Below are 27,068 nucleotides of genomic sequence, written 5' to 3' on the forward strand. Positions count from 1 at the left end.
TCTACAGGGAAATGCCAGACTGTTCCCTGGCAGATGTTTGTTTCCTTCCCTTGTCTTCAAAGTGAATTAATTAAGATCTGACAGGGAAGCCAAGCAGGTTGCTGGCCCTAACTTCCTAACTGTCACACCAATAGTGATGGTGTGGGTGGGCAATTTATGATTTGCTTGTAGTAAGGCCATTAATCTGAGTTTGATAAAATAAACATTTGGAAAAACCTAATTCTTGACTTTTGTGTTCCTGTTTTAAACGTGCTAATTAGTCCATGGCTTTATGTAATTAATAGTTCCCATGCACCATACGTAAGGTGTTAGTGTAAAATAATTATCATGGGTAAGAGTGCTTCCTAACACTGTTGGAACAAATAGTTTAATTTCCCTGAGGAGATGTAACATTCTTATTAGTATGTATTGGTGTCATATGGTTGGAAAGCTGATCAGTTTTTCCAGGTGCTTACTGCATTTAAGAGCTGTGTAGCTAGGAACATAGGATTTGGCAGCTGCTCCTAAATCGAACAAGTGCAGTGCTGAATGCAAGCTCACAGCCTATCAGGATGAGATCAGAGACTTCAAGATGAAAGTACATGGTCGTTGCTCATTTCTTCAGCAATTTCTTTGCTTTTGTCTTTATACCATGTAGGCAAACAATGCCAGTGATCCTTGGTCCAGCTGGAACGTTGGGAAGTCTGGGAACTGGGATAATGGAAATGCTGTTGACAGCTGGGCGACGAAACCTGAAAGTACAGCTGGCCAGAGGAACAGTGCTTCAAATAACTGGGAGACAGCAGCAGCATTTGGTCATCCACAGGCATATCAAGGACCAGGTGTGCTAATAATGCTCTTATTTTTCACTACATTAGAGTAGGTGGATAGTAGAGGTAAGAAGTGCTTAATCTTTCATAACTATAGAACATGGTTTATTTGAAAAACAAAACAAAAGCAGCTTCCTAGTAGCACATTGCCACAGAGGTAAACTGGACCCTAAAATAATAGGTTTTTTTTAAAATAAATAAATAAATAAAAAACAAACAAACAAACAAAACCTGCTAAATCAGATCCACCGTAACAGATGTCTCAAACTTGTATGGAAATCTGGCGAGCCAAAGTCTTGTGCATACATGATCTATTCTCAGGCATGTTGTTCAGCTTGCATAACTGGAAGTTAAACACCCTTGATTTTGTATCCTCAGGCCTGTGAAGAAGTCATCTCTTAAATCCTTACTTTTAGGAGGTGCATAGCCTTTCAGAAGGTTTCTCTACACTTTTGTAGTAAAGGCCTAAATTAAGAGGAGAACTCATAACTGGGGAAAGTTAATGTGGAGTCTGTGGATATGGAACACTATTGAATTCATCTTAACACACCAGCATCTCTTTTTTTTTTTTTTTTTTCTTTTTTATTTTCTTTTTTTTCCCCCCTTCTTCCTCAATGGATTTCTAGTATAGTGTTTTGCAGGTTGTATTGGGTGGGGATGGTGCTAATTCAGGAGAAATCATGAAATAGAAGGCTGAACTAGCTCTGCCTTGTTGATTGTGTATGAGTGCTAAGGTAGCTGCTTCTGTTTTTAAAGAGAAAGTATTTAACTTTCTTCTTTCCCTGCCCTCCCCTGTACTTCAGCAGCTGCTGATGACGATGACTGGGATGATGACTGGGATGACCCAAAATCAACTTCACCGTCTTACCTTGGTTACAAGGAGACTGAAGCGTCAGAGGCTGGGGGGGTCCAACGTGGAAATTCTCGTGCAGCTGCTATGAAGTTACCACTTAACAAGTAATGGAAAATATGGGGCAAATGTGTATATATTGAAGAGAATTGGAATTTTCCAAGTTGTGTAAATGTGTGACCATTCAACCTTCTTGAATTATGCAACGTAAATATTACAGTTTTAGGGGTAAAAGTGGAAATGGATTTGTAGCTCAGCATTCTCCCTGTGTGCTCAGAGAACACAGATCCATGAAAATCTGAAAATACATGACAAAGCTGTATAATTTTTGGAGGTGTTATACAGGCAAATGATAGTTTTGCAAGATCTAAACTTCATGTGCTTAGTGAAAATGAAAGGTGATGGATGGCTTGTCCATACAGTGAGACTGGTTGAATGTGCTGCCTCAGAGTTCATGAGCAATTTAAGTTGCTCTCGTGTGTCTGTGCATCACCCAGATTGATTCTTGAGCCACAGAAACCTTGATTTTTTTTTTATTGTTTTTTTTTAGGTAAAAATCTTGCAATAGTGTGAAGCTTTGTCAGGGTTATACTAGCATTATCTCATGTTACAACTTAATCTTTGTTTAGTCTAAAACTACTGTTACTCTGAGAAGCTACTGTGTGATAATCTGTGTGGTAGGTAACCAAAATTAATAACTAGTCATGCAGAGACAGTTGATTTTGTTCATCACTGGAGGCTTTGTCCAGTTTTGCAACTTTACCTTTGCATCATCGTGGCATCTACTTGTTCCAAATCCATTTAGTATAACCACCATAAACATACCTTATTTAAGAGCGTTATTTGTCTGTGAAGTAAGTCCTACTAAAAACTTCCCGTGTTTCTGGAAGCCGGCAGCAGGTTGGCAGTACTTGAAGGGCGAGGTATCTTCCTAATTAGAAAGAGAACCACCTCTTGTTTTTTGTAAGACTTCTTACACAGACTTTAAGGATGTTACAGTGACTTTTTTTGTGTGTGGTTTTCTTTCTAATTGGTGAATAAATTATCTAACATAACTCATGATTAGAAGCACTTAATAAATCTGCAGTTCGTTGTTCTTTCAGATGATTGATTCCTATAATCTGAAAGGGCAGGCTGGTGTGCATGAGCCTGTACGTGTGTGTGCGCATCTCCAGAGAGGGTGGACTGCAGGGGAGTGGCAGATTTTATTTTATGTCCTCCTGTTATGTCTGCTCTGATGGGTTGCAGAGCACAAATAGCTACTTTACCTTGGAAGAAGGGGCCTGTATTACACAAATAAGAGCTCAGTAGCTAAAGCTTTTCTTCTTTTTGGGGAAAATGGTTGGTGGTTTAAGTATTCCACATAAATTATTTTCTATACTTGAGAAATACTAACAGCTTTTTCCTATAGTGGCAGGTAATTCTGCATATGCCAAAGGAAGGAAAGTATGGAATAAATTTACCACTTCATTTTATTGTTAGATTTCCTGGATTTGCAAAACCTGGGATGGAACAGTATCTGTTGGCAAAGCAGCTAGCAAAACCCAAAGAGAAAATTCCCATAATTGTAAGTTGGGGATGTGAGTGTAGTTCTTGTGTGGAGGTGGTGTGGTTTGTTTTGTGATCGGGGGTTTTTTGTTTGGGTTTTTTTGTGGTTGGTTTGGGGTTTTTTTTGGTTTGGTTTTTTTTTTTTTTTTTTTAAATCCTCCCCACCCTTCCTTTTTCCCCAACTTAACTTTTAGCCTCAAGGTTGCTATATATATTTGGGTTCAACTGATGCTGAACGTATAATTAGAAATAGAACTGTCATAATAAAACCACGTACCTCTTAAGTATTTTAAGTTGTGGTAAACTACATTTCAGAGTCATATATCATTGAGAGATTTTTCAGGGTCAAGTCTTAACTCCTTTTTTCTAAGTGTGCTGATTTTTTTTTTCAGTACTTTTTTTTTCTCATGCTGTGTCTCTATTACTTGTGATCATGAAAATAAGCCTTTTTGGGATTGGGTGGCAGAGCTAGTTATCTAATACATAGGAGCTATGTTTATAAAGGTTTGCAATATTTAGTCATGATGGCCAGGTCATCTTCCAATCTAAAAACCAAACTCTTCTAGATGTATGTTCTTCTAGTGAGATGTGATTGAAGTAGCAATCTCTAGAATTCACCACTCCTTTGCTATTTGGGAAAAATTGTAAAATACGGAATAAGATAAACAAAAACAACTGTGGTCAATCATCTGTGGTTGTGAGAAACCCCTCTATTTCCTGACTATCAAGCTCTTGCTGAAATCAATGGAAACTTTTAAGTGAAGAGAGAAAGTATTTGTCTCCTTTTTTGCAGCTGGTACAACATGATGTATTTAAAGATAATATTTACGATTTCTTACAGATTGGTGATTATGGCCCTATGTGGGTTTATCCTACCTCTACATTTGACTGTGTGGTGGCAGATCCCAAAAAAGGTTCTAAAATGTATGGTCTCAAGAGCTACATTGAATATCAGCTGACCTGCACTGTAAGTGTATCTGAAACAGGATCTTCTCTTGCAAATACGGGTCATTTGTACATATAAATAATACAGTTTGTGTGACTTGGTAACAGGGTTGTAAGAGTAAGTGGTAGTTGTCACACGTTTTTTTTTCCCCAAGGAGTTACTTTGTTCTAGCATTTCAGGTTCTTCTGTAATTACAGATTCAAGGCTCTAAATCGTAAACTTTATTTGCACTCCACATACTTACTATTCTGGTCACACTTGTTTCATGTCCCTATCTGTAGATGCCTGTCAAAATTCAGAGTTGTATTTTTCTTACAGAACACTAATCGATCTGTCAACCACAGATATAAGCACTTTGACTGGTTGTATGAGCGTCTCCTGGTTAAATTCGGATTAGCCATTCCAATCCCATCTCTTCCAGACAAGCAAGTAACAGGTAATTTTTCACAGTTTTGAATTCATGGAATGGGAAGTAAGGAGATCACTCTTCTACAAGATTCAGTTATTTCTTGCCTTTTCCCACTATTTTTAAAGGAGGTGTAAAAAAAAACAAACCCCAACCTTTCACCATTCAACAATTATGATGAGTTGTGATGGCCTGTTGATAATAAAATATCAGCACTAAGTGCGTCATTTCAGAACTCAGGTTTACTTATCTAGTCCAGTGATTTAAAAGTAAATAAAATAATTAAAACCAACAAAAAAAACTCAAAACACCCTAGTTACTACAGAAGAGAATACTGATTACTGGAGAGAAGAGATAACTACTTCTGTTCCATGTTTGCTGATTGTCTGGAGAAATGGTTTTTGAGGGGGTTCTCTGCGTGTGTGTGTGTGTGTCGTTTTTTCTTTTGCATTTGATTGTAAAGCACTGATTGCATATGAAGCAAAGCTCCCAGAGGAAAGGGAGCATCCACTGACAAACTGGGGTTTTTTGCTCACAATTAAAATGTTGCAGCTGTTTCTCCTGTTGCTTGATTTCACACTTGATTTAGAAAGCATCTTACATTTGTATAGCATTCTGCTCTGGTTTGATGTTAGTTCAGCTTGACCAAACTTTCTGATGCTTACGGAAGTCTTTTGTTCTGACTTCAAGAAAAGTAGTATTTAACCCTTTTAAATGTTCATGAGTTGAGTCACTGCAATTGAATATGGTAACACCTGTGTGTTTTCAAATAGTCTCTGACTTCATTTCTACAAGAGTGTGCTTGAGTGCATGTGAAGAAAAGAATTAGACACCTATATAGGAGGAAAATGCATTACTTTTGCCTATTTCCACTTGAGTGTGTTCTGGTAAGATTTTATATGGCCTTTAAGACAACCAGCCAAAACCAAACACACAAAAGCCGGCATGTCGCCAACCATGTGCCTGGGGGCATCACTGAAAATGTGGCAGCTCTGCTGGGTTTGAAGAAAGCTAAGCATTGATGCAGGTGCTGGGATAAATGCCGAGGAAACTGAAAAGTGAGGAAGCGACTTCCTCCCCTCCCCTTAATCTCATGTTTAGAATTCACCAGTATTTTTTCTTGAACGTGTTCATGTGGACTAAAAGGAAACCATGAGACCTGATGGGATCTCTAGATTTTATTGTAACTGTATTTTAAAAGACTCAAGAATTTGGTGTCACAGTCAAAGCTTGCCTGTGATTTTCAGTCCTCTGGAGTCTGTGGGAGAGGGTAACTTGTCTCAAGAAAAAAGGAAAAAAAAAAAAGCACACGTCTCTTTTTTGAAACATGATGAGAAACTGAAAAAATAGTAATTTTTTCATTGTGTTTAGGAGGCTTCTTTCTGAAGACTGTCTAGAAAAGTATTTCTGTGTTTTAGTCTTGGAAAAGCAAGACTCTCTACAAACAGACTGACTTTGCGAAGGATCATGATTTGCTGGTAATGATATGCCTAGTGACCAGCACATAACTTCCAAGCGTTGCTGTTCCTGTTGCCTTGTAATCCTTATGCTGGCAGGAATGATGCAGAGGTTTCAGTATAGATTAAAGGTGGAACAAGTTATTGCTGCAGGTTTAACAATGTCTCTTCTATAGTAGTTGTTTTCTATTTTTTTTTTTTCTAGATAATTTACAGGACATGTACTGATACCCAGATGTCTTTTTTTCACTAGTTGTATTCTTTACCTGCTAGTCTTGCTAGCTTCCATATTTGCAATAAAAACTAAATAAAAAAATAACACAAAAAAACCCCATCTCAACTTTGCGGAGTTGCTGCCATAGTAACTACACAGTAGAATTATACTGAAGAGTACAAGCGCTCAAAATTTGTCATCTGCGCTGCTATGGAAATTAGAAGAGTTGGGTGCCGAAGGAATCTCTCGTTCCTTTCAAATACATCCTATTCACTGTATGCTTCAGAAATCTGACGTCGTGCATTTTTTTAATTGGAAAAGATTCTCTCAAGGCACAGTTTGTGGTAAAACTAAAAGGTTCTTGTAAATACACAGTGATGATGCACTACTGTTTTAAATAAGTAACAAATTTCCTTTTATTTTTCTAAATAGGTTGTGTTAAAATCTCTTAACTACCAAAAAACCAGTTAGTCTTACATGTATGTATTCTAACCACTTTCATCCATGTGATTTATTGAGATTTTTTTTGAGTTTTTTTTCCCAACACGTTCATTTATGTATACAGAAATATATTTATGGGAGGTACTGCTTTTTTAAATCTGCTATTTGTATCTGAGCAGTCCGGTTTCAAAAGCTTTGTTAGCTAGGACCTGACAACTTGGAAAGTAAGTAGTTCCTTTTTCTCCAACATTATTGAGCTTTACATTGACCAAGAATTTATTAGACTGTATCAGAAAAATACCTGTATTCCAAGCTTGTGCCTAGCTTCTGTCTTGGGTCATCTGAATACTTAATGTTTCCATACAAAAGTTTATTTTATTTTTTTTCCCAAAAAAACCTGATTTGAATTGTGGGTGAATTAGGGCTTTTTAATACTTCCTGACTATCTTTAAAAGGAGGAGTACTCTTGGTCAGTAACCAAGATACTGTAATTAAGGTAGTTCTGATTTGTCAGCATAATGTTTCCTTCTTGGAAATTCGGAGTCATTAAATGGTTAATAACTCACCATCTGAATTACAGATTCAGTTTTAATTAAAAAAAAAAAAAGCAGTGGGTGTTAAAGTAGAAATGTAACAATTACCGTTTAACATATAACAGGGCGCTTTGAAGAAGAATTTATCAAAATGCGTATGGAGAGGCTGCAAGCTTGGATGACGAGGATGTGTCGCCATCCTGTTGTCTCAGAAAGTGAAGTTTTCCAGCAATTTCTCAATTTCCGAGATGAGAAGGTAGGAAATAAAGTTGACGCAGACTGAGTCTGAGAAATTGCTCCCTAGCACCATCCCACTTTGGAGGAAGAGTTCAGCTTTGCAGCCTTCTCATTTGTCTGCCTCCCTGTGGGCAGTAGTGACGAGCTGAAAGCTGCTGGCTTTACTAACTAACTAACTAAGCTGATTGGTCAAAATGACGCATAAAGTTGCTTGTGTGAAATGCTATGTGCCGTTCCAACAGAGGTGTGCTCTTTGAAGTAGCCTTGTTGCCAGTCTTTTAAGGACCCTTTGTGTTCTCCAGCAGAATAGGAATATACATGACAACTCTTTTAGCTGTTGCTCTGATCTGTCTCTGTTGGAATTGCTAATTACTGTGGTCCTCTGCTGCTTTGCTAGCAGAAGCTACTGGGTAACAGTTCTAGGATGTGTCTGGTCCTGTATTATATTTTAAAAACATCTCCCCCTCCCTCAACAACACAATTCTGTCTGAAATGGGTTGTAATAGCATTATGCTGCAGTCTTACTTGATGTAATACCTTTTTTATTCCCTCCACCACCACCACCCCAAGCATTTTCTTATGCTTTTTACAGAGGTTTTAATATCTTCACCTTCAGTAAATAATGGTTTCCTCATGACTGAGCTCCAGCTCTGTTACTAATTTGTGTAACTACACAGAGTGAAAACTCTGCTGCTTTCTCCTCAAAATAGTCATGCTTCTAATACTCAGACTTTGCTGAAAAAGTAAATGATCCTTGGGGGCTTTGAAGACCAGACTGCATAAAGCCCTGAGTAACTAAGGTCATAGCTGACCCTTTTTGAGTAGGAGGTTGGACTACAAACCTTCTGAGGTCGCTTCCTGCAAGAATTACTCTGTGATCCTCTAAGTAGAGGCTTAATAACATAGAAAGTAGCAGTCCTAGTGACGTGATATTTGGGTGGCCAGTGGAGAATTGTATAATTATGCTAGCTAGTCAGCAGTTCTTAGTGTCTAACCTATGGACTGGTAGAACAGATAGATGTTGCAATACATGTAGAATTTTTAACCTTTTTATCTGTTCCCACTAAACTTAGTATGGCAATTGCGTAATAGTCTTGTGATCTTCTTGAGTAGCTTCTGATATCAGCACTATCAGATGTGCAGAGACAGCTGAATATAATTGCTATTACACTGTGTTTCAGTAATATACAAAAAGGGTCTGTTTACCCCAGAATCTAGAAAACAAAGTGCACAAGGGGGGGAAAACTTTAAGAAACCTTGACCCCAGTGAAACTCATTTAAGAGGTTTTAACTTGTGTAGTCTATCAGTTAACTGTTCTTCTAAACATTTTGTTCACTGCTTAAGTACAGGCCTTTAAAGCTGCATGAACAGTGGTGGTCAAATGTTTGTCTGTTGTATTTTTTTATTTTCTCTTTTTGGGGTTTTGTTTTTTTTTTTTTCTTAAGGAGTGGAAAACTGGAAAGCGGAAGGCAGAAAAGGATGAAACTGTTGGAGTCATGATCTTTTCTACAATGGAACCAGAAGCTCCTGATTTGGACATGGTAGAAATGTAAGGTGGTTTCTTTTTGCATGGACATCATGCATTTGGATATACAACAGATACTGAGCTAATATAAAAGGAGAATATTAAGCGTGCATATTTGAGGAAGCATTCACCAAGGCAGAGCTGAAAAATTGTTTGAATAAGACTTTCATATCAACTTCTCCAAAACTTGGTGGAACTCCATTGTAATGTCTCTGACTTCAGCAGCTGAATACTGATCCTAAAAAGATGTATGCAAAACTAGTTGATGAGCTAGAGTACTGGCAGATCCTATGGAGTTATGTTTTATATTGCTATGGAAGTATATTGGGGGCATCCTTCTGGAAGTGCAAATGCATATATTTATTTTATATGTGTATATGTTAGATATACATACACTTTTTTATGTATAGCGCTCTTGGTGGTAGACCTCTGGGTTTCATAGAGTGAAAGAGTGGATTTACTCTGCAGCCTTTATTTCACTCCTTTAGGCTTAATATTTTTCTTAGAAGATACGTAGTATGCATGGCGTGCTTTGCTTGCTGTTGTAGAACATAGGAACTTGGATAATGTTTTGTGTCTGAAACTGGATAAATTAGATAGAAGTGTTTATAGTAGCAAAGCAGTAGTGTACCTACATGTGGAAATACCCCAGCATAGGTTTTATCCAAGTAATGCAGTACATTTTAAGATGTATATAATAGCTGTGTGGTAGCAGTTCTGTACTAGTAAGAAAGATGGACATTTTTAGGTCACTTTGAACACGAGGATTTCAAATTTGACTACTTAAGTATTTTATATAAATCCCGGTGGTATAAAAGCTTAAAGGGTGAACCAGAGGAAGGATTTTGTACGTAGGGTGCAGGAGAGAGTGAGTCTATACTATATACAGAACCCTGTCAGGGAACGACCAGCGTGTGGTCTGCTGAACAATTTGTCCCCAGACAGGGTGAGGGCAGGCAACCAGCCCAGGGGGAATGGTCCCCAGAGGGTATTGGCTCCTGGGCTGGGGCTGGCAGCCTGAGGTGGTTCTGGGGATCTATCTACCAGTATTACAGGGGTGGCTGTAACACCTCAGACATCCACACCGTGTTCCAGTGCCTGGGAACATCTTAGGGTGCTGTTAAAAGTGTGTATGAACATAGTCTCAAAAGCCATTACTCCTGTAAGTGGACAGACCAGCTTTTTCAGTAGTTCTTAGGTTCTTCAGTGAAAAGAAGCTCTTTACTGAAACAATTTTGCCAATACTTTGGCAGTACTGTGTCATCCTGGTTTTGATCAAAGGATGGTAACCCTGTGCTGGTTCATGAATTTTTTCTGTGATCATGATACTGTAAAGAATGAAGCGCAGAAAATTAAAAGGATGATTTGCTACTGTGAAAATTGGAGTAAAACAAGGGTCTCTTGGAAAGTCCAGGTTCTGTTTCTGTGCAAATAACTCTTTGGGGAGTGTTTCCAGCGGAGGAAGGCATCAGTGGGGAGGTGGGAGTCTCCAGGTGCTTGGGCCAGAGCTGGAGTTGCTGCCCTGGCTCTGGGGAGTCGCTTGGGGTTGCCTTGCTGTGAGAGCTTTTCATACGGGCTTTGGCTGAGAGCATTTGTAAGATCTGATGCAGTTTGAATAATTCTCATTGAAAATTAGAAAATATACATCTAGTTTTCTTTTGTAGAGTTCACAGAGCATTGCTGTGTATGCAGGCTATGTTAATGGGAAGCTTCGATAGCTGCATCAAAACATGCTTAAAGAGGGGTAAAAAGGCACATACTAATTCACAATTCTCTTTTGAGCATCAGATTTTTTTCCTCTGCATAACACGACTGAACACAATGGTATTATCAATATAATATGAAGTTATGCATATATTTATTTCCCTAGAAGAACTGCTATATTAATTTTTATTTACCTATTTTAGACTTTTATTAAAATATCTGGAAAAATTATTTTATTTATATTGGTTCATTGTTGTACAGATTTTGCTACTTCTGTTACTCTAACATCTGATTTACTGTCAATGTGGGGTCTTTCTATTTGTGTTAAGTGCTCGAGGGATGCATTTTCCTCAAATCAGATTTTGCTGTTCTGTTAATATTTGATCTCATTGGGGAGGATATTTGACTTCTGTTTTGAAGGTAACTAACTATAGTCCAGTACCATATGTTTAACGGTGGGGGGGGAATAGAATGAAAAATGCATGTATCTAAAGGGAGGAAATTCAGTGAAATGACAGAGATTTCAATGAATTCATTTATTTCTCTCATTTCTTTTTTTAATATCTAGTTGACACTGCTAAACATTTCGATAATTGCGTTTAAAGTTAGCATAATGCATCTGTTAAACTGCTCTTTCATTTTGCTTTTTCCAAATGTCACAGAGAACAGAAATGTGATGCAGTGGGTAGGTTCACCAAAGCAATGGATGATGGAGTTAGAGAACTGCTGACAGTGGGACAAGAACACTGGAAGAGGTGTACAGGGCGTAAGTGTCCTTTCTGAACTTGGCAGTCATTTCTGTGTTGCTTTTCTCTGGTGTTGGTTTTGGGGTTTTTTTTTTGTCATAGTTTTTGTTGTTTATAATTCAAGGCACATCTTAAAACTAAAGGAAATCCTAAATTATCGTGAGGATTGGCATATGGCGTATGGCATTCTGGCTGCTTTCAGTGTCTGAGAGTATAAATTGTACAAGATTTTTGTTTGTGGAGTAGTTTTTTGTGCTTTTTTTTTTTCTTTCTCTCCTAACAGAAATATCTGGTCCCTGTCCATAGGTTTAAAAATATTAAAAGTTAAATTCTTCTAGTAATCCAGCTAAAGACCTTGTTGGACCTGTTCTCATATATTTGTCACTTATCTACATTTTAGTGACGTGGGCAAAGTAGACCTGTCTATTTGATGAAATTGTAAACGATTGCATTTTATTAACCCCTTATTTAGGATTCTTGCATGCCAGGAGGGAGTGATTTAAAGATGAAATTACTTTGAAAAAAGAAAAAACAGCTTGATTCTAACTTAATCTTTAGCCCAATTCTTTTTCTCCTATCTTGTCTCTTCCTTCCCACAGATATTTAGGGTTGCAGAACTTCACACCAAGTCCCTATGACTCTGCCTGGGCTCTAATTTCCTAGTCCACAGCAGTGTTCAGTGTTTGTGGCCACCACAAGGCAGCTATTGAAAGGAAGCAGGTACTACAGCTGAGGATCATAATGAGAAACACTTCAGGGCAGGCTGTAGTGTCTGGCAACCAAAGACCTATCACATAAATCTCCTCAAATCTCCTCCATTTCCCCCCCCCCCCCCCCTTTTTTTTCCCCCGTTTTTTTTAACTCCCACAAAAAAGCATTGTCTCCGGACTTGGGAGTAAGTACAGCTCCCGAGTTATCTCTTTGCTGCTTTCTAATCTAACGCTGCAGCTGACTGGAGGGAATGGGAAGCATAGAAGCCCAGTCTCTTCTGGTAGTGATTACATTGGACCTTAGGATCTGTAGGATGTGAACTTTAAATTACTTATGTTTCTCCACTTTGAATAAGAGAGTTTCCTTCTGCGCATCACTGACCCTCTTCCTGGTCAAAAATAATCTAACTAACACAGGATATAGATCTAACACTGTACAGATCTCGCTTCACTAGGGAATGATACCAGAGGGGAAGTGGAGCTCAGGGGAAGAAATAAGGTCCCTCAGATGAGCCTAGAAATTAGCATTGTTTTGCGGTTACAAAAGTAACGAACAAAACCACCATCGTTAAGGGCTGGCCTGTGACTTGTGCTTACAGCAGAGATTCAGTGCTTTAGATATGAAATGGCTCTTGTAATACTTACAGCTATTAAGTAGTTAGTATAAACACAGTAAGTCAGGCGTGATTGCGTTGAGAATTTTAACTTTCCAGACATTCATACTGAGTAGAAAAAGGAGACTGGTAAATCGAGATATGCAAAACTGAAGAATTTCAGTAGTCTCTTAGGTTTTAAGTTCCCTGTCAGCTCTGTTCCCAACTCCTAGTCAGAAGTATTTTTGGCACTTCCTGAGCAATAGTTACGTGCATTCTATTCTATGACATTTTAAATGACTGACAATGGAAACTTCCTAAATGCAAGTGAAAAGAAACCAAACGTTCTTCACTGAAGTTTCCATTGCGGATTCAGTAACAAGTTAATGGCTGATAACAGAAGTCTAGTACTCTGAATGGTACCTGTTGTATAAGAAATACCAGTTGTCATAAATAATCTAACTTCTGTGCAACAACTTGATGAAAGATAATCAACAAAATTATGCGGTTTGGGGGCTTGTTTGGGTTTTTTTACCACACAGAGAGGTTCCTCTTTGAAAATCAGATTGTGTGGGATGCTAGAGCAACTAAAAAAACTTCTTACCTGGACAGTGTACCCTCTGAATACAAATGTTTGACAGCAAAAAGCACATCTATTTGGTTATTTTTCTGCTAGCATAAGTAACTTACAAAAAATTGGTTTTGCTTTTCAGATTGCTTTTTAGGCCTCTGGGGTGGTGGTGTTCAGAGTGTTAATAATGAATGCACTCATAAATCACAGCTTATTGACTTCACTGTGAGGAAGCAATTTATGCATACGTTTTCAATAAATAGATTATAAAAAACAATTTTATTATGATGGTACTTGCATCAGGTTTTATCCCTAGATAATCTTGGTTTCTGGAGCCTTTAAATACAAAATCCATGATTTGAGGAGAGTTTAGGTATTATACATCTGTATAATAATCCCCTCTCTTAAAATACTAATGAGATCTGTTCTTCATATCACTGCACCACTTCTGCCCCCACCCTACCCCCCAGCAGGTCAAAGTCTGCTCATGAGGGGGAGAAAAAAAATCTCACTGTATACATATGAGGACTGAGCTAGGAGTGCAGTGAGATTTTTATTTTATTTTTTTTTAATATAGCAGTCACACACTGTTTCCTCAACTGTTTGTGGCTTTCAAGAATCCAGATTGCAATTGCTTTATCCAGTTTTGGAACATCTGTAGCAGGGGAGGGGGTAAGAATGTGATTGTAAATGCTTCACTAGAGGAAATGTAAAACCTAGTTGATTTTGGCATCTGCTTCTGTCAAGTTTTGGAAATGCTGCAGATTTAGTCTCACTTACCCTTGTGGGTTTTTGCTTCTGTCTCCCTCTTTTCCCCAATCCTTTTCCACCCTTTCAGCACTACCCAAGGAATACCAGAAGATAGGAAAAGCATTGCAGAGCCTGGCACTGGTCTTCAGCACTAGCGGATACCAAGGTACTTCTATAGCTTCATTTGTACTTCACTTAACAAAAGATACTTTAATTACATCATGGTACATCTTTTGCCAAAGATCTTCATGTTTTCCTCTTTGAACTTCAGATGCCAAACATGATTCTGGAAAAAATATTAAAAACTTGTTTCCCTGTGTGTAATACGGGATTTTTAGATTCTAGTCTGAAATCTTGTTTTCTCTCACTGTATAATCATGTGGTGGGTTGGGGGTGGTGGAGTTTAGTTTGATCTCATTAATATATAATCTGGTCACTGACACGACTGACAAAACATGCTGTAACATTTTTTTTTTTTTGTGATATCAAAGGAAAGGGGAAAAGGTGCAGCCTTGAAAATATCCGTCATGGAATTATTGTGTGACTGACTTAATGAAACAACAATTCCACATGGGGATGGAAAACCTACTACAAGATTTTCAGATATCATTATGTTGGCTGCTGTAGGCTTTTCTTGTCCTTCACCTTTCCTTCTCCTTCAGGAGCTCTAAAATAGAGCCTGTCATGTAGGGTATGAAAGTTGTGGGAGGTAAAAGGAGGGCATCAGTTGCTCAGAGTTCTCCTAAAACGTTAGTCTTTAGGCCAAACTTAAAATCCTACTTTGATATACTAAATTCTGCTGACGTTTTCCAGATAACTGGAAAATATTTCCTCATATCCCACAGGGAGCTAATGGAGTCCATTTTCTCTGGGATTCTTCTGTCAAATGTATTTATTTTTTTTTCCTAGATTTAATAGCAAATTTTCTTTGTTCTAAAACGTAAAATGTTATGGCACAGAAGCTTCCTGAAATCTTTTCATCTTAGGACTTGGGACCAGTACTTACTCTGACTACTCATCTATCCCTTGCTTTGTATTCTTGAAGCTTTTTTTCCCAATAACCCATGTATTAAACCACACCAAGTTCAGCTTCTCTGCTGATGTAGTTTGTTCTCATCTTTGTCCTGTACTTCAACAGGATGACTGTTTAGTTAGAATTGGAGCATAGCATAAAACATTACTTTTGGATGTGAGAACCAAGCAGGGGATTTGCATAGTCCTGTACTCTTAGCATAGGTTAGAAAACTGTAAATCTAGCCAGATACAATCTGTAGCAAGAATTCTTGAGAAAGGACTGAAAATTGCTTGAACTATAACACACGTTCTTTTGCCAGGGTAAAGGGAAAACAATGTGACTTAAAGCTAGGATGCAAAACTGCAGATCAACCTTACGAAGGAAAGCTTCAGTTTGATTTCCAGCATCTTTGAATGGTATGAAAAAATAGATCCCATGATGCTTGGGAACAAGGCAAGGGTGTTTCTCTTTGCCATTTGCCCAGTTGTACCTGGTTGCACCCTAGTATCTTGCTGAGGAAAATGCCCTTCCCACTGATGCCTTTGTCCTGATTCCATATACTTTGCTCTTTTTAGTAACTGGTACACCAGTGTATTTTTTCAGAATTAGTAATATATGGGATTCTTTGCTTTTTAATTTGAGTTCCCAAGAAGAGAGAATAAGTGCAGTGCACATGTTGCTTTAAATGTCTTCATAACCGCTGCCCTGACTCTGTCCTGCCTGCTGTTCGTGTACAATTTCATTTGATGGTTGCCTCTCAGGTACGGGTCTGTGGATTAAGCAGACTCTGTGCAAGAGATGTAAGCACCTGGATTTGAACTGATAGGATGTGCCTTTTCTGTTCTCAATGTTAAAAAGAAGGCACTGGGACCTGTTCCTTCAAATGAAGTACTATATCTGGGCTGAGTATGGGGTATGACTTCTATGGACTATCAGTAAAGAGGAATGGCTCCTTCAGCCATACTTAAAGGCACTCAGTTCGGTTTCTGTTAGGAGCTGAATCTTTTCATCCTCTTCTTATTTTTTTTTTTTTTTAAGTACTTGAGTTGTGGAAGTTCAAACGTATAGGCTGCTGAAGATTGCAATGACTGATTTGATTATATGAACATTTCCATCTACTGGTAGATGACTTCTGTCATACTGAATACGCTGTTAGTTGGTTCACTTGCGCAGTCAGGATGGGATGTATCTGCTTTCCTTGCCTCTTTCATCAGTGCTGCCTGCTTGCTCTGCAAAGCTTTATTATGTGTGGTGAATGTCTGCTGCCTTCTCTTCTGATTGCCAACCTAAAATGTTTAAGATTGCACCAGGCAAGATACACTTGCTAATCTGACTCACTGAAGCTCTCTTTCTTATGCTGTAGAATGAGTCTTATCAGTTAGTAGCCAGCCACAATGCATATTGGGAATCTGTCCCCAGTATTTGCAGAGGCAAGGGTACCTTTAGAACTATTAAGGACACATTGAGAGGTTCTTATCTTGGCCATGGGCCTACGTACTGTCTGATTGGTTTTAAGAGCACATGCTTTGAAGTATGATCCTGGCCAAAAAATGCATATTGGACAGTTCCAGAATATGCCTGCAAGTGTCTTGCAGCCTGGCACTATCTTGCCTATGCTGTCGCATCATACGATGCTCTTAGGTTAACGCAGCCTTAAATAGCATGGCTTCTCTTCTGTGGTGCCAAATCTGGGCGAGTCTTTCTCCTATATCAAGAAAATGTGAATGGCTGTGGTATACCATTCAACCATAGTAAGATCTTCTAATCCTGCATCACCCCTCAGGAATTTTGTTAGGCAGTTACATGCAAGTTTCACTATCCTGCCAGCTAGCAACAGGCACATCTTGCCTTCCAGTCTGCTGGCATGCTGAGCATTATCAGTCTGATGTGTACTTGTCAAGAAAAGTCTTGCTACAAGTAGTTCCCTAGTACATCAAACTTGATCTCTTTCCTACTCCTGGATTCCGTTAAAACATGCTTTGAAAGAGAAGCAAAGAAAACAAAAGCACTTCTTGACAAAAAAAAAAAATCTGCTGCCCTAATCAAGCCTCACAGAACATTAGTTCCCTCAGTGTGCCTGGTGTATTCCCTCAGAGGTGATAATCACTGACGTTTGCCAAGCAGTTGAACTGCTAAGAGATTCTCTGCTAAACATCTCCAAAAGGCTCCTCATAGTTTTACATCTTCCTTCATCTCCCTATGACAGCATGCAGGCCTGTAAATCAATGAAAATATCAGTTTCTCGTTGTGGTTGAGTTAAAATATCTGTAGAATATTTCTGCCCATTTTAACTGGTCTTTTGACAACTACCTTTAGTCAGTGCTTTTAAGCCCTCTCTGTTTCTTGGGTGGATACATGTAATGTACCCTGCCTTAATTTTGTTGTGTCAGCAGCATGTGGGGCTTTCTGCTTTTCCATTGATTAACGAACGCCTGACATCCTGGTATATCATTGCACTGGGACCCAGCTCAGCTTTCTCAGCTTGAGTTAAGAAACTCATTCCCTGCTTCACATTGGTTCAGAAGCTGAGAATGCTAGATAGAAACTTGGCCCTGTCCAAGTAACAAAACTCTGACCAAAACCTGTGCTGACAACAGTGATTGGGAGCTATCTGCTGCTGGAATTTAAGTAACTCTGCTGGGTGAGCATGTGGGTTGTGTGCAGTGTCTCTGACAAGGTGGCCTGGTGTAGGGACTGGCCGACGGGCATGGTGTGACACTGCTGATAACGTGTATTAGAACTTGGAGGGTGCAGCAGATGAAAGATGAAATCTGACTTAAGGCTGCCCTGGCACTACCTGTAAAAGAGATTGCAGGAGAAAAGGATGCGTGAGGAGCTGCAGATATTCTACCACTTGTGTGTCTGCCTATTGTCGGGATCCACTGTCTGGAACAACTGTTAAATATACTGTCCTTTAGCCCCACTTCTGGAGGAGCGTGAATGCCTCTGCTAGTAGTAGAAACTCTTAATGCACCCTGTGCCTTCTACAAGCTGGCTTTCTGCCCTGCTGCCCCCAAATGAAAGAGGATCGGTGTTGGAAGGGTTTGTCTGGATTCTTTGAAGCTCCAATCTGTGAAGGCCCTTTGAGTGGGTTCTGCACAAAAGGGGACAATTCTCTCTTTCTACTCAAATATACGTACTCTTCTTTTTGCTCAGATAGGAACGGTCATCGTCTCTTATGGCATTATGAAACAAATGGCAGCATCTAGAGCAACCTGGCTTCTGATTCTAATTAAAGCCGCATCATGTTTTGTCCCAAAATCTAAGACTCAGTTGCCTAAGCAGCAGTTACCTCAAGGTCATATCTGAGCAGAATTCAGGTGAATTCTTAAATAATGAAATTATTTAAGTCTACCTGAAATAATGAAACTGACCTCCCTGAAATGCTTTTATTTTACAACAATGCGAAGATATCTCCTGAATTATGTACGTCTTGGAGCTCACAATGGGGTTTCATATTGCTTTTATTTTTATTTTATCCAGATAACTATTTCTTTAGCAATGCTTGTGTTGCTGGACTCTCTAGTTCTTAGGATCAGTAGCTTTCCCCCAAAGCTTTTGGCTTTATGAAACCAGTCTAATGGAAAGTAAGAACTGATTGATAGAACTGAAGCAACATTCAGTCATTACCTTGTTTCCTTTAGGACATGCTAAAATGAAGGAATCCTCTCTAATAAATCTCTAGCATAGATTACTCCATATGTTATAGTAAAATAAGGTATTTTAATGTTCAAATTAATCATTAATGAAATCAATGTTTGGTAATTTTCAATTAAGTCACTGATGAATGTCTATAGAATAAAACCAAAACGTTTGTACGAGACTAGCTGCCACCTAATATCAAAACATGTCTGAAAGGATGAGAAAAATCATTCTTTCTTAAGCTAACATTTGATATGTTCAAATTATACCTTCCCCTTTCTCTACCTCAATTTGCTTTTTGTACTGTTGACTACATGCTTTGGACAAGCTAACAAGGATGGAAAAAACCTGTGGTGTTTTGGGAAGGTGAAGTGGCATGAAAAACCCAAGAATGTAAGGCTCGTTTTCATCTTTGTCCTGCGTAGCCATGCCCTGTTAGTAATACAGCGTTGTGAGCGCTTGTGGTGTTGTCTAGCATAGGATTTGTGGCGGTATCTGTATTTTTAAGTGTAGTTTGTGGGGCCCTTTGATCTATTTCATATGATGATGAAAATTAGAAACTCACTTGCAAAAGCAGATTCTTCCAGAGCTTGAAAATATTATCCAAGAGTTCCCTAAAGGGTCAGAAATCTTTTTGGCAAGGGAAGGAGATAGTTGGGCCTCCTTCGGCTTATCAGGTATGAAAATCATCTGTTAAAAATCAGAACAGCAGTTATCTCTTCAGCTTTGTTAGTCTATCTCCTAGCATCGCCCTCCTCATTCGCCTGCCCTTCCCGTTCTGGTAGGCTTCCTGTTGCTCATGAGGGGTGATACCTATGTATTTAAACTACATATAATGATGAAATGTGGAACCGAATAGTGCTAGTACTATGGTAGTACAGTGTTTACGTGGTCCCTTTAGCATTCATTTTCTACGAGGTCTTCAGAGTTTTTGTACTTTAATGGTATAAAAACTACTAATATTTTTCTAATTGCTTTGTTATTACTGGTTATAAAATGAGGACTAGGCATTTATTATTCCAAAATAAGCTATTTTATACTGTAGTCAACTTACTGTAATTTGAACACTGATGTTTACTTTTAGGAGAATCTGATCTCAATGGAGCAATAACAGAGGCAGGAAAAACCTATGAAGAAATTGCCAGTCTTGTAGCAGATCAGGTAGGAGCATTATGAATGCATTGGTGTAGCGTGCACAAACGTATCACCTATTTGGATCACTTCTGACTTCTCTTTTCTGTTAAAACATAACTGCTAGTGCTGCAGATCAGTTAAATGTAATTACTATTAATACTTTTTAATGCACTTTCATCTTCTTTTCTACTCTGTCAGCTTAGGGGGGATGTGATGGGAGGGTATTTCTCTTGGATCAGAAATATCATATTCTGGTTTCTAAAAAATCAAAATGATTACTTAGTTCCTCTTTAAACACGTTTGTTTTCTGATGTCAGTGAGCTGTCTTCATTACTGATACCAAAGAATGAGATTTAATCAAGGATAGGGTTTCTACCTTCTACCTACATTCCCCAAATGTCTACGGGATCTAGATCTTGCTGCGTTTCTTTGTCTTGACATGCAGTTTCATGCTTCAGTAACAATCTTGCTTAAATATATCCTGATTGGTGTCAGCATTCAAGTCATAAATTAACGTTTAGTGTATTAAGTTTAAAGTCTCCGAAATGCAGATCCTCTTGGTCTCAAGGTAGAGTCTGAAAGTTCTTAAAGCAGTTTTCCAAGTCAGCAACTAAGGAGATCATAGAATCATAGAATGGTTTGGGTTGGAAGGGACCTTAAAGATCATCGAGTTCCAACCCCCCTGCCATGGGCAGGGACACCTCCCACTAGACCAGGCTGCTCAAAGCCCCATCCAGCCTGGCCTTGAACACTTCCAGGGATGGGGCATCCACAACTTCTCTGGGCAACCTGAGATGCACCTGTGCTTGCACATATCTGTATAGGTAATGAGATTGTGGCTTACCAGGGCTATTGCTAGGACTGGTAATGCCTCTTCAGGGAAAATTTGAGGCAAAACCCCTCACTTAAGTTAGTGTTGAGTGAAACAAAGAACAGAGGCATCTGTCCGCTGGTGCTCAGTGCCTTACTCCAAAGACCTTATATTTTAATAATGACCCTTTTTAAATATGAAAACCTTGCAACAAACAGTTCAGAATTTTGGTGTGGGTTTTTTCTATTCTTTCCTTCCCTTTTTCCCCCCCTCACCCTTTTTTGGCATCATGGTTTCTTTTCTGTAATGTTAATATGCCACAGGTATTCTTACTAATGCTTACACTTTATTTATTAGCCAAAAAAAGATCTTCACTTTTTGATGGAAACAAATCATGAATATAAGGGATTTCTTGGTTGCTTCCCTGACATCATAGGAGCTCATAAGGTATGTGAAGGGCCTTTCCTTTTAAGGGTTGGGCAGTAGGAAGATCTACAGCAACAGAAGTGGTGGTATGGCACGCTGCGCTTGTGCAGCAGCCTGGCCCCTGCTTCCAGAAACACTGAAAGCTTCTGTGAAACCAGCATGTTGATTTTGAAAATAAAAAATACTTAAAGGGGAGAGAAGCCAGAACTTGTCTTGAGATTTGAGAATATCATGACTTTCTGCTATAGTAGAGCACTAGAAGCTTCACGATTGTCTTCAGGTTAACTTCATGTCCCGGTGTGGTCAACAGCAGTAATGTAAATTTGTAGTATTTGACTCTTGCATGGTAGCTGATACTAAACCACACCAGTATTGTAGGAAAAATTGTGTACGCTTACATGGCTAGCTTACTGATGCGTGATAAATAATCATGCACTGCCTAGAAGTTTCTTTAATATTAAAAAAAAAAAAATAAAAATAGAGAATAGGGCTAACTTTTCAGGGGGAGGAGGGAAAGCACGGACAGACACCACCAGCAACAAAAAACAACCACTTTTTTATCTGTAATATAAAAGCCTTCCAAATAATGAAACAATAATTTAGCCATCGAGTTTAGTCTTGGATATTCTGCTTTTTTTTGGTTCTAGAGTTTTCCCTTATGCTCATGTGTCTGCTGTAACATATTTCAGGAAACTAAAAACTTGAAGTATTAAACAAGTACACAATTATTTATTTTTTTTACCACTTGAAGTGTTAAATGTATAAAACAAGAACATACTTCTGAGAGCAGCAAAGATAAAAGCATATCAGATTTGTGTATTCTTTCTTCAGGACACTTACAGTCCCTCATCCCACATAATCCTTGGGGAAAGATGCCATAAAAGGAGAATAAATGTTTTTAAAACTTGAAACATAAGCCTACTGCCAAGAGATGTGTAAATAGATTCTCTTGAATGTCGTTTGGCACAAATACATCGTGAAGGGGGACGCGTTTCTTCTTATGCGTGTTGTTTATGTGACGCAAGGATTTTCCTGAATTGAAAGTTATAAATTGCAATGAGTTTTAGTCTCTTGGAAGATAGTTTGTCTCGTCTTGTATAATGTGCAAATAAGGTTCTATAGGCTTTTGATAGTTTGAGGGTTTGGGATGTCTGTTGTGTTGGCCCAGCTGTATTTTGAAACTTGGTCCTTTTGTCCTTTCTGTATATATCCTTGTGTATTACTGCCTTTACCAAGCTCAGTTTCCTAGTGACTGTGTTCATGCCTGTGTTTGAAGTCACTTTTTGCAAACTGTTAAAGCTCTTGAAAGCAATAGAGTGAAATAACAAACTTTGGGTGAAAATGTGGGAAGGCAAAATCTGTCATGTGTGTATATATATGTGTATAGTGTGCAAGCTCAAAATGTGGCCAGTGGCATTTTAGATGACTATAAAGGCCTTTAAGTTGTCTACTAGTTTAATCTGCTCTTCTAATCTTTCTGCATTTGGTTTCTACAGGGAGCAATAGAAAGAGTGAAGGAAAGTGATAAATTAGTTGCAACCAGTAAAATAACGCCACAAGACAAACAGAACATGGTGAAACGTGTGAGCACGATGGCTTATGCACTACAAGGTAAACCAAATTCTGGGCTAAATGGCAATGTTGTAGACCTCTGAAGGACATCTCTTAACTAACAAACTTTGAAAGAGAATCTTTGTTCTACCAGGAATGGTAGTAACAGCCTAGGGTTTTATGTTTTTTGTGACCCGCTTAGATTTTCCTAAAACGGCAGTTATTTTGCCTATTGTTTTTATTTCAATTCTCATGTTGCTCTTGCAAAAGATACATGTTTTGGACACACAATTTAAAAAACAAAAAAAACCACAAAAACACAACAGAAACTCAAACAAAAAACAACCACCAGACTGATTCTTTTCATTTTGAAATTACAACGTCTCTCAAAGAAAACACACGGGCCCTGGTGCAGGAAGCAGTTCGGCATGTGCAGAAGTGTTTTTCTGACTCATGGTTTAGTCAGGCATGATCCACTTGAGATTAATGTTGTTGTGGATAAGATTTTATTTCCTGGATGTTCTTTGAATGAACTTTTCCCCTTTAGATTAGGGGTGTTGTAAACTGGAGATGTAGTAGCCTGCACTTGAAGAATGGGGGAAGTGAGGAGTCAGGGCACAGTTCTGCAGGATATGAAGCCCTGAAGTGCATCCTGTAACTGACTTCACTGGGACTCCCATTGCTGAGGGAGCTGCATCTTTTTCAGCTGACTTAAAGCCAAGAGTAGTCAGTATTTTACAGGACAGTCAGACCAGCACACAAAGTCGATTTTTAAAAACAAAAACCAAAACACACCCACCCACCCACCTTCAGGTCACAATGATGCAAGAGGACTGTGCTGTGTAAGTGGTAACAATGGAAAAGACCTCTGCAATGACTCTTACAATCTAGAATATTTCGTCTCCCTCTATTGGTATCTCAAATATATTTAACTTTTTATTTCAGCCATAAGCTATGAGGTGCAGAAAGTGTTGAAAGGTGTTACAGATTCAGTAATGCTGTTTCTCAGGTTCATAGAATCACAGAAGTTTGTGTTGGAAGGGACCTTTAAAGGTCATCTAGTCCAACCTCCCCTGCAATAAGCAGAAACATCTTCAATTAGATCAGGCTGCTCAGAGCCCCATCCAACCTGACCTCGAGTGTTTCCAGGGATGGGGCATCTACCACCTCTCTGAGAAACCTGTTCCAGTGTCGTATCACCACCCTCATTGTAAATTTCTTCCTTATATCTAGTCTAAATCTTCTCTCTTTCAGTTTAAAGCCATGACCCCTTGCCCTATCACAACAGGTCCTGCTAAAAAGGTTGCCCACATCTTTCCCGTAGGCCCCCTTTAAGTACTGAATAGGCTGCAATAAGGTCCCGCCAGAGCCTTCTCCTCTCCAGGCTGAACAACCTCAACTCTCTCAGCCTGTCCTCATAAGAGAGGTGCTCCAGCTCTCTGATCATCTTTGTGGCCTTCCTCTGGACCTGCTCCAACAGGTCTATGTCTTTCCTCTGCTGAGGGTTACAGAGCTGGACGCAGCACTGCAGATGGGGTCTCACCAGAGCAGAGTAGAGGGGCAGAATCACCTCCCTCGACCTGCTGGCCACGCTTCTTTTGATGTGGCCCAGGATATGATTGGCTTTCTGGACTGTGAGCACATATCGTTGGCTCATGTCCAGCTTTTCATCCACCAGTACCTCCAAGTTCTTCTCAGCAGGGCTGCTCTCAATCCCTTCATCCCCCAGCCTGTATTGATACTGTGGGTTGCTTTGACCCAGGTGCAGGACCCTGCACCCCACCTTGTTGAACCTCATGAGGTTCACATGGACCCACTTCTCAAGCCTGTCTCGGTCCCTCAGGATGGCATCCCATCCCTCAGGCCTGTCAGCCACACCACTCAGCTTGGCGTTGTCCACAAACTCGCTGAGGGTGCACTCGATACCACTGTCTGTGTTATCGACGAAGATATTAAACAGTACTGGTCACAATACGAACCCCTGAGGGACACCACTTGTCACTGATCTCCATCTGGACATTGAGCCCTTGACCACTACCCTCTGCATCTGACCATCCAACCAGTTCCTCATCCACCAAACGGTCCACCCATCAAATCCATACCTCTCTAAGAGAGAGAAGAATGTTGTGAGGGCCCATGTCAAAGGCCTTATAGCTGTCCAGATAGATGACATCCATAGCTCTTCCCTTGTCCACTGATGTAGTCACTCCACCATAGAAGGCCACAAGGCTGGTCAGGCAGGACTTGCCCTTCGTGAAGCCACGCTGGCTGTCTTGAATCACCTCCCTGTGTTCCATATGCCTTAGCATAGCTTCAAGGAGGATCTGTTCCATGATCTTCCTAGACACAGAGGTGCGGCTGACAGGTCAATTGTTCCCAGGGTCCTCCTTTCTACCCTTTTTAAAAATGGGTGCAATGTTTCCCTTTTTCCAGTCACTGGGGACTTCACCTGACTGCCATGACTTTTCAGGTATCATGGAGAATGGCTCGGCAACTACATTAGACAATTCTCTCAGGACTCTGGGACCTGAGGAGATGCATCCCATAGACTTCTGTATGTTCAAGTTCCTCAGGTGGTCAGGAACCTGATCTCCTCTTACAGCGGGAGGGACTTTGCTCCCCCAGTCCCTGTCTTGCAGTCCATCCACTCGAGAGGTATGGGGAAAGAGGTTGCCAGTGAAGACTGAGGCAAAAAAGTTGAGTACCTCAGCTTTCTCCTTGTCCGTTGTTACCAGTTTGACAGTCTTGCTCATTGCAGGGGTACACTTTCTTTGACCTTTCTTTTCTGGTTGACATACCTGTATTATTATTATTATTATTACTACTACTACTACTATTAGTGTCCCTTGCGAAGTTCAGCTCCAGCTGCACCTTGGCCTTCCTGACCCCATCCCTGCATAACCAGGCAGCATCCCTATACTCTTCCAGGACACCTGTTTCTGCTTCCACTGCCTGTGCATTTCCTTCTTGCCCTTCAGTTTGACCAGCAGGTCTTAATTCAGCCATGCCAGTCTCTTGCTCTCCTTTCCTGATTTCTTATACTTGGGGATTGAGAGCTCTTGTGCTCTAAGGGAAGTGTCCTTAAAGCTCTGTCAGCTCTGTTCTGCTCCCTTGCCCCTGAGGGCAGTTTCCCAGGGGGTCCTACTGACTGACTCCTTGCAGAGCTGGAAGTTTGTTTTCCTAAAATTCAGGCTCCTGACTTTACTCTTCGCCTGACCCATATCCCTCAGGACTGTGAACTCCACCAGTCCGTGATCGCTGCAGCCCAGGCTGCCTCCAGTCTTGATGTCATGGATTAGCTAGTTCACTTGCGTCAGTGACCATCAGGTGCAGTATCACATCTACTTTTCCAGCAGATGTTGAGGTGGTTGAAGTCCCCCAGCAGGATGAGAGTCTGCGAGCATGATGCCTCCTGTAGCTGCAGTAAGAAGGTTTCACCAATAGGCTCCCCTTGATTGGGTGGCCTGTAGTAGACACCAACCACAAAGTTTCCTTTGTTGGCCTTGGTCTCTTAATTCTTAGCTGGTAAGCTTTGCACCTGCTTGTGGCTATTCTTCAGAGACAGGTCTTCACACTCTTAGCCATTTCTTGATGTAGAGGGCAATATCTCCACCCCTCCTTCCTCGCCTGTCCCTTTTGAATAGCCTGTAGCCATCGATAGCTGCACTCCAATCACGGGGTTTGTCCCACCAGGTTTCAGTAATGGCAACCAGGTTGTAGCTTTCTAGCAGCATGGTGACTTCCAGCTCCTCCTGTTTGTTGCCTGTGCTGTGGGCATTGGTGCAGAGGCACTTCAGCTGGGCTGTTGGCTGTGTCTCCTTCTTAGAGGAACATCCCTTAGTTCCTTTGGGGTATTTCACTGGTGTTTCCTTCTTGGCTCCTTTTACCTCAGGAGCCCCTGTCGCATCTCTGTAAGACTTCAAGTGTGCTGCAGTGTAGCCAGCACATCTCAGAGCTGCAGGCCCTCGCTAGCACCCCGTCCCTCTAACTGTTGCCTGTTGTCCCACAGCTTGTCACAGGCAAGCCTGATGTTGCCGCCCTCTCCCCTCCAGCCTAGTTTAAGGCTCTGTCAATGAGCCCCACTAACTTGTGAGCAAAGACCCTCTTGCCCCTTTCAAAAAGGTGAACCCCATCTGACCCCAGCAGATCCTACTGAAACAGTCTCAGTCAAGAATGGGTCAGACACTCCTGGCTGTGTCTGTCTTTTTTTTTTGAGCTAAATATTTATAGCTGTGGCTTACAACTTGATATCTATACCCTTGGAAATCTGAATGTCCTCGCCAAATTCTGTTGGAAACACTTCAGGAAAGAGCAGTTACCTCAGTAGGACAAAATCCTGCTGGTATTTTTTATCAAATCTTTGTACACCTGAGTATTGTAACAAGAACCTGGCTTTATGCAGGAAGTGTCCATATTTTAGCAGTGAGTAATTGACACCTTACCAATTT

The 27,068-nt window shown here is 40.1% G+C and overlaps 1 protein-coding gene across 3 annotated transcripts in view; it reads left to right on the forward strand.

Annotated features, from left to right (window-relative positions):
• SNX9 (sorting nexin 9) overlaps positions 1–27,068 on the forward strand; it is a 69,597-nt gene that overhangs the window by 38,830 nt on the left and 3,699 nt on the right. For 2 of the 3 annotated variants that reach the window (XM_074580493.1, XM_074580496.1), the window contains exons 5-16: positions 638–821; positions 1,613–1,766; positions 3,142–3,226; positions 4,049–4,174; positions 4,472–4,589; positions 7,330–7,460; positions 8,888–8,991; positions 11,334–11,437; positions 14,130–14,207; positions 19,783–19,859; positions 21,001–21,090; positions 22,566–22,680. In XM_074580493.1, coding sequence (XP_074436594.1) covers positions 638–821; positions 1,613–1,766; positions 3,142–3,226; positions 4,049–4,174; positions 4,472–4,589; positions 7,330–7,460; positions 8,888–8,991; positions 11,334–11,437; positions 14,130–14,207; positions 19,783–19,859; positions 21,001–21,090; positions 22,566–22,680 — 1,366 coding nt within the window. The remainder of the gene's footprint in view (positions 1–637; positions 822–1,612; positions 1,767–3,141; positions 3,227–4,048; positions 4,175–4,471; positions 4,590–7,329; positions 7,461–8,887; positions 8,992–11,333; positions 11,438–14,129; positions 14,208–19,782; positions 19,860–21,000; positions 21,091–22,565; positions 22,681–27,068) is intronic. The other variant, XM_074580495.1, reaches the window with a different exon arrangement.

The sequence above is a fragment of the Larus michahellis genome, chromosome 3 (genome assembly GCF_964199755.1).
Source record: "Larus michahellis chromosome 3, bLarMic1.1, whole genome shotgun sequence".
NCBI classification, from domain to species: domain Eukaryota; kingdom Metazoa; phylum Chordata; class Aves; order Charadriiformes; family Laridae; genus Larus; species Larus michahellis.